At 33.9% G+C, this 8409-nt stretch overlaps 1 protein-coding gene across 2 annotated transcripts in view; it reads left to right on the top strand.

Moving 5' to 3' along the window:
* LOC105448504 (ecdysone 20-monooxygenase) overlaps positions 1-8409 on the top strand; it is a 22166-nt gene that overhangs the window by 11229 nt on the left and 2528 nt on the right. The window contains exons 3-8 of one of the 2 annotated variants that reach the window (XM_011687139.1): positions 811-960; positions 1914-2112; positions 3656-3846; positions 4780-4978; positions 5369-5531; positions 7508-7674. In XM_011687139.1, the coding sequence (XP_011685441.1) occupies positions 811-960; positions 1914-2112; positions 3656-3846; positions 4780-4978; positions 5369-5531; positions 7508-7674 (1069 nt within the window). Of the gene's footprint in view, positions 1-810; positions 961-1245; positions 1321-1913; positions 2113-3655; positions 3847-4779; positions 4979-5368; positions 5532-7507; positions 7675-8409 lie in introns of those variants that run through there. The other variant, XM_011687138.1, reaches the window with a different exon arrangement.

Genomic DNA, 8409 nt, shown 5'->3' with positions numbered 1-8409 from the left:
CTCTCTCTCTCTCTCTCTCTCTCTCTCTCTCTCTCTCTCTCTCTCTCTCTCTCTCTCTGAACACTTCAACCTTTGACACTCGGCGATATCAGTCAATGATACTTTTTCCATGATTTTCTTTTTCCTCCTCTATAATTTTTTACCGTTATCGAGCGTTATATTTGTCGAGCGTTCAAATTAAGAGTTAAATTTCTTCATCGATTAATATTACGGAATATGTGGTGGTAGCAGTATCAGACGGAGTCACATCCGTTATCGCGTAGAAACTTCTCTTCAGACAGAAAGAAACTTGAACGAGATCAGAAACCCACATAGCAAGAGTGTCCAAAATATATTGTAGGAATATCTTAAAGATATATTTGGGATATGTGATATCTTTAGGATATCGCTATGATGTATTTCGAATATTTTTGCTGTTTGGGAAGTATTCTTAACTTTTAAAGAGCGAATGAGTTGATTTTTTTTAAAATCTTTTACAGCTTTTTTTGTTTAAGTAAGTTTTTGTTATAATTCATTGTATTCCTTGCCTCAAAACATTGTTTCAGAATCAATTACTGGTTTCCCATCTTCTACGATAACGTCAATATTTAAAAATTGACAAATCGTCAATTCAAATCGTATAATATTTGTTATAAGAAGTTTTCGTTATATAAGGGATTCGCTGAATTCAAATTTGATGTCAGACATTCAAAATTCATAATGGCAAATTAATATGGCGGCTTGATAATCGGAAAAATAAGTTTTCGTAGATGTGATTTTGACTTTTCCCTCGTTTCTTCCGCAAATTCTCGTCCCCTATAAATCGACCTGATCTCTCTGCAGACGTAGGCGACAACGGCAGAAAATTCAAGACGGCGCGCGACGTGCCGGGTCCATTCGCTTTGCCGATTTTGGGCACCAGATGGATTTACTCCCGCTTCGGCCACTACAGCTTAAATAAGATCCATGAGGCGTACAAAGGTAAGGAGTTTGACTGTTATTTATCGAACACGCGCCACGCGTTAGATTCTCTTCTTTCGCGCTGATGGTACATATCTCAAGGTTGCGCGCTGCACAGAATGAAAGAGCGAGAGTAGAGAAGGAGAAGGAAGAGAAGAAGGGAGTGACGCGTGTGAATACGGTTCGTTATGCTAACGTGATGTTTGTTCGACTCGCATAACAGCCGATTAACCGTTTCGATTAAGGTCCGCCGCGCGGACCTTGGTTGGATTTATACGCGAACCCGTAAAATGCCCGCGCAATTAAATCGGGACGAGGGGGAGAAGGCGAACGTGTGTCTTTTTAGAGGGTCAGGGTCAGATATGCTCCAATCTTATCGCGGTGAGTTGCTATAATTGCGAGAAGCAAAGAAAAACGTAAAGTTTTTCTGGCAAAAAACTACTTGTATCATTATGTTAAAAGTTATGTCACGTTGATAAAATAATCTATAACAGAAAATAATGTAAGAAGAAAAATTATTCATACGTTACCTTTACCTATGTATTTTAAATTCATCGAGCGAATTATTTATATACGTGTCACAGATAACGGTAAATATAGTTGTCGATGTATTGAAATAATCATAATTTCAGAGATCGACGAAATACTTATATTTCGCACTAAAATTCATTTGATCGCGTCCTCTCGCCTTCAAGCGTGTCTTATTTGTCAAAGCATTTTGCTCCCACGCATTGGCAGGTCTTTAAAGAAATACATAAATGTGTTGAACCGCGAGAGTTCTCTTTTTATTGGCGCATTAATTCATCCAAGCGTGATCGAACGCGTTTGCGAGAAACGTTCACCGAACGCGTCTCGAATCGCCCGAGATCGCCGCGGCGCTTCCCGTCAATTTCTCGCTCCATTATGGCGCGTTTGGATACATACGGTATATACGGTATTTTAACATGGCTCGTTATCCCGTGATTCAAGAGTAGATCTGAATCGGCGATACGGACCGCTGTGCAAGGAGGAGGCGCTGTGGAACTGCCTCGTGGTCTCCGTGTTCTCCCGCCGTGACATCGAGGCTATCCTCAAGCGGGGCTCGCGGTACCCGCTTCGTCCTCCGCAGGAGGTCATATCCCACTACCGGCGCTCCCGGCGCGATCGTTACACCAACCTTGGTCTGGTCAATGAGTGAGTAGCTTGCCGTGGCCGGCACGCTTGCCGATTACGCGTCGCCGCAGCGGTATCGAGGTCAAGTTTAAGGCCGCGTCATGTAATTTCGGTTCGTACCATGAACCTATGTGTTTACGTAGGATGTTCCAATGGGGATGTTCATGCGGCATTAATTAATACGTGTTGCGTGGGTTTTTAACAAAATTACTTAATATGCTCTTAACTAACTCTTGAATGACTACATAGTCAATCGTCTTCTTTTCTTAATTCTTGGGTATAATACATTTATATTTTGCTCCGTCAGCTCCAAATAAAAATAGAAAAATTTCTGTGATAAAAATTTTAAATACTTTTTCCTTCAAAAAGGTAAAGAACATATTAGATATAATTAGATTTTATAATTATTAAATATTTAAAAATATGTTTTTAAAACTAATTAACATTTTGTTTAAAATAATCTATTGTAATAATATTATATATGATATTGTTTGAAGAATTTGAATAAAGTCCAGATTTTCTTTCACAGAATCCAGGTTTAAAAAAAAAAGTTTTTTAAATATTTTTAGGCGCTAAAATTCCAATTTGTTAAATATTTAACGATGCAATAGCGAGACTGACAAAACGAAATATTAATATAATACGAATATACTGAAATTATATAATATGAAATATAAATCTAAAAGATATGTTTAAAAAAATACAAGAAAAAGTGTATCCATTTTTTTTATGTCAAATCTCTAACTCGACATTGGAATTGTTGAAACAAAATTTGCTTATTTGCTACAACAATGACACAACTCAAAAACAAAGTTTTCTTAAAGAAAATATGTTTGAATGTTTTGAATCATTACAATTTTGTAATATTAATTTTTAAATGCATTATATTTATTTAATGTAATGACTGATTATAAAGAAAAAAAACTCGTTCTTTTATTTTTTTAATATCCATTTCTTTTTTTAGTAAGTACGTAACTCAAAAAGGACAATTTTTAAGTTAGGTATGTCTTTCTTATAGCAAATGAATGATATTTTGTTAAGTCTAGTTCGACGTTGGAATTTTGATAAAAGTTAATACTTTTGTTTTTTAATGAATAAAACAATAAAAGGTTATAAAATTACGAATTATATTTTACTTGAACCATTTTTCGATTAAATATTCGATGAAGTCTTGCTATTATATAAAAATAAATAATACTTTTGTTGGGGAACAAAAAAAATGAAATTGTATTCCTTTTTATCGTTAAATATGTTAAATATAAAATATTGTTAAACATTCAATATAGTAAATAAGCGATTTTGTTTTCCAATATCAAATTAAATTTAAATTCATATACATCTCTTCCTTATTTTAAACATATTAGTTATGCTTATTTTATTTTTTTTAGTATTTATATAATATTAATATTTCTATTTGTGTAGTCTCGTCGTTAAATATTTATTGGAATATTTTTCGCCTAAAAGATAGAAGAAATAATATTAGCCGAATGGCTCTCGCGATAAAGATAACATAGGATTTTTAGGGACGCAAGAACGTCAAGTAATTAGTGATTACTTATGACAGACAAGGCGCGACATGGCAGAAGCTTCGGGCCGCCTTAACACCAGAGCTCACCGGTGCCGGTACAGTGTTTGGCTTTTTCCCGGCGCTCAATATCGTCACCGATGGATTCATCGACCTAATCCGAGAACGTAGAACGAGCCGTTTCACAGTGAGAGGTTTCGAAGATCTCGCATACAGAATGGGACTCGAGAGTAAGTCGCCGAAACATGGTTTCATGCGTTTTATAGAAATTAAGGCTGATGATTTGCTTCGAAGGCTTCGACATTCGAACTTCAAAGCTTCGAAGATTCAAAGCTGGCATTAAAATCTTCGAATTTTTTCGAAGTTTAAAATTAACTTCGAAGTTTCGAAAAATACATTTGTACAAATGAATTTATTCAAAAAATTTACAAATATTGCAAATAAAAAGAATTAATATATATGCTCAAAATATATGTACGTAATTATTCCTAAAAAATTATAAAGTATTATAACCTGAAATATTACAAATTAATAATTAAACTTGATACATATGTAAATAAGGAAAGATAATGATTAATAAAACAATCAGATACAGAAAGTTAAAAAAAATAAAAATATATTTATTCTTAAATAAATGATTAAAAATATAATAAATTAATATAATTGTTTTGGCGTCATTAAATCTTCCTCAGCATAAAACAATCTTATAAACAGAAAATTTAAAATCATAAAATTAATAAAAATTATTAATTTTTTAATTAAATTTGCACGAATATTTTTCGGGGAAACTTGGAAACTTCGAAGCTTAGAAGTTAATTTTAAACTTCAAAGTTTCAAAGCTTCGAAGGCACCTTAAATTTCGAAAGGTCGAAGTTAGCTTTGAAGCTTCGAATATTCGAAGTAAGTAAAAAATAATAACCCTAATAGAAATCGCGATTTCCTATATTGTGTCGCGTTCGTCTTTTTTGAACGAATTTGTTGACCTTGAATCGCACGGAACTTCAAATTTCGAAGAAAAAAAAGGCAACTACGGGAACACGCGAGTACCTATGAAAGATATATCTTGTTTTTGTTTTCTATTCTCTCGTTCGACAAAGAAAGCAATACAAGGTGTGCTCAGAGCTACCGTATTTTTTCGTTATATAGCTTCCCTTTGCCCTTAGGTACGTGCACGCTGATCCTGGGACGTCATCTAGGCTTCTTGAAGCCGGATTCCAGCAGCACGCTCACAACAAGATTAGCGGAAGCGGTCAGGATTCACTTCACGGCCTCGCGCGACGCCTTTTACGGCCTGCCGCTTTGGAAGCTGCTACCGACATCCGCGTACAAGCAGCTAATAGAGAGCGAGGACACTATATACAAGTACGTCACACGTACTTACAATCAGTGTCCTCGCTTTCTATTAACTGCTAATTGATAAGTTACACTGAACGGTCGATTGGTCTTCTCGCACAGTCGAATCACAATCAGAATTGTTCAAATCAGAATTTTTTGGCCAGGCCGCTGAATTTAGTTTTATAAAATTTTTTCAATTTGTTTTATAACAATTTTTTCGTTAAATTAAATCGAAAAGAAGATTGTCGAAGTACATGTACCTTGTTTTGTCTTCTGAATCGAAATAAGCTAATTAAAATTATTTTTTCTGTTTGCAAATCGTATCATATTTGATAGTTTAAAACGCGTGAGTCTAGAAGATTAGTAAAATCAACAATTGGTAACCGTTATCTTATTGTTTCTCTTCTCCTTGCTTAGCATTATCTCGGAGCTTGTAGAGACGACCATGTTGGAGAAGCAGGACGACGCTAGAGACGAGTCCGTCGAGGCAGTGTTTCTCTCTATTTTGCGGCAGAAAGATCTTGATATGAGAGATAAGAAGGCTGCTATAGTGGATTTCATAGCGGCAGGGATACACACAGTGAGAGAATCACGTTGTATTATATACTAACTATAGTTGGCGCGTAGTTATTCAAAAATGATTTGATGATTTTGTTATAGTCCGGGAGGCAGTTGGCTTTTTTTTCACTCATTTCACCAAACTTACTTTATGAATTTTATTTATTTTATTTATTATATATTATATTGAAGTACACGATTGCTGAAATGTTGGTCTGACAGTGTTGCTGCAGGACAGGGTAAAAGGTACTCCCACAACCTTGTAAAAAAAAAGCAATGCATTTACGTTATAGTACCAAGGTTAGAACTTTTTGCTAATTATTGATTTTATTAAAAATGATATAATCACAGTCTGACAGCGGTCCGTCGGAACGTAACGTGATGGCAGGCCCTCAACTTTGTAAAAAAAGTAATGCTCTAACGTCAAAGTACCAAAGCTGAAATTTTGTGTGATGACAATTAATAGTAAAAATGTCAATTACAGTCAAAGCGGATCTCGATGTTTAATAATATTTATTCGTGAATTTTACAATTTTCAGTTCAAACTACGCACCGAACATTGTCGGTCTTGAAACGCAGTTCTAAACTGAATCCGGAGTACACAATATTACATATTAAATTGTTAAACAATTTAATAATTTTAATGCTAATGAGTATCTATTTAATTCCTGTAAAATAACCTATTGTGAAAAATATTACCTTAGCCCGAATTTAAATCTGGACCTCTCAATTTTCCGGGCGAGCGTCTTACCATTCGACTACCGTCATGTGGCAATTGTATTTGTATATATTGTGATAACCAGAAAATCTTTGAAAAGAACACCTTTTTCAGGCGACATGTAGATAAATATCGTGTAACAATCGATTAAATAGATGCTCATTAGCATCAAAATTATTAAATTGCTTGTCAATTTAACATGTTAATATTACGTACTCCGGATTCAGTTTAGAAGACCTTGAAACTGCGTTTCAAGACCGACAATATTCGGCGCGCAGTTTGCATGAGCTGAAAATTGTAAAATTCACGAATAAATATTATTAAACATCAAGATCCGCTTTGACCGTAATTGACATTCTTACATTATTATTAATTGTCATCATAAAAAATTTAAGCTTTGGCACTACAGTCGAACCTCGATAATTCGAGTCTCAACAGAAATATAAAAATCTTCAAATTATAAGTTTCGATTCGTCAAAGTTTGAGTAAAACAGAATTAACATAAAAATTCGACTTACGGAAGCTTTGTACGAGAGTTTATAATTTTCCGATTATAACAGCTTTTAAAGGAAAAAATTCGAGTGGTTTTCAAGTCATAGAAGTTCGAGTGATCGAGGAATGTATAACGTTAGAGCATTCTTTTTTTACAAAGTTGAGGGCACATCGCGTCCTGACGGACCACTGCTAGACTATGATTACATTATTTTTAATAAAGTCAATAATTAATAAAAAAAGTTCTAGCTTTGGTACTATGACGTAAGTGCATTGTTTTTTTTTACAAGGTTGTGGGCGTACTGTCTTGCCCTGTCCCGCAACGCCACTGCCAGACCGTCATTTCAGCAATCGTCTACTTCAATATAACGATAAAAATCATAAAGTAAGTTTGGTGAAATGAGTGAAAAAAACCAGCTGCCTCCCGGATTGTTAGATGAATATTAAACCTTTCAACAATATGTCGTAATTTAGCTGAAAATAAAAATTTGTAAGTTTAAAATTACCCTTTAATGTTCCTTTCAATCAGTTACATTTTATAATATTTATTAGTTCAAAAACCTAATTACAAATGTGGATTTATATTTTACTGGATAAATAATTGAAGTTAAAAAAAAGCGTATGTGACAATTTCTTTTTATAAAATGATCCTGAAACAACGAAACAGACATCGACTTCGTTTTTTAGATGTTTCTTAGCCGTCCTTTTTTGGCTATTATATAATTCGGACTGTCAACCAGTGCAATTACTACTATAGGGTTAAAGACACAGTCGTTGGACGTTTGCAGCTAGGCAACACGCTGGTGTTCCTTTTCAACTTAATTGGCCGTAACCCCGAAGTGCAAGAAACTCTTTACAACGAGGCACAATCTTTGGCGCCTCCTGGTTGCGATCTCACGGTGGATGATCTGCGAAAGGCGAAGTACCTACGCGCATGCATCACAGAATCCTTCAGGTTTTTACTAATAATCAATAGTATTTTTAAGTATAATAATATATATTAGTGATACTAATAATATTTTAATAATACTGTAATATTAATAGTATTTTTAAAATTAATAATTAATGCCACTCTTTCTCTCTATTTTTTATCTATATATTTTTATAAAGACTGCTGACCAAGTTTTATTAATTGAAAATTTATGTCTACTCTATACTCAAATCAAACTTAAATACGTATAATAAATTTTTATCATTTTACTCATTGTTTTATAATTAAGTAAAAATAACATGAAATATTTGAAAATTTTGCAAAAAATATTTTTATACAATATTTTACAAGAAAAACACCATTAAAGACTATTAGATTTTTTTTCAAAGTAACTATTTAACTTTTTTTTACTAATTTAGCTATAAGTTTATTTTTCTGACTTTCATTCTTCTAAGACAGTTTGCAACTTAGTTTTGGAAAAAGATTATATAATCATAATCCTCATTTTTCTGAAAATTAAATAATGTATGACGCCTACACGGTACAAAGCATCTTAGTGCTTCTATAATATTAGTGTGAATCTTACAATTTTTGGTTCATATGACATTACGTGACCGCCCATCGCGTGCTTCTCCGTAGCTCCGAACCGAGTAGTATGTAATATCGCAATTAAATTGCCGAAGGCAATCTAATAAATCGATGCTCAAAGCATCTAGTACTTAAAAACCCCCCTCCCTCGCGACGTCCAATAAATACTAA

This window comes from Wasmannia auropunctata, unplaced genomic scaffold (genome assembly GCF_000956235.1).
Source record: "Wasmannia auropunctata unplaced genomic scaffold, wasmannia.A_1.0 LD336085.1, whole genome shotgun sequence".
NCBI lineage: Eukaryota > Metazoa > Arthropoda > Insecta > Hymenoptera > Formicidae > Wasmannia > Wasmannia auropunctata.
The sequence above is the reverse complement of the archived record's forward strand: the minus strand, read 5'-3'. Positions and strand labels throughout refer to the sequence as shown.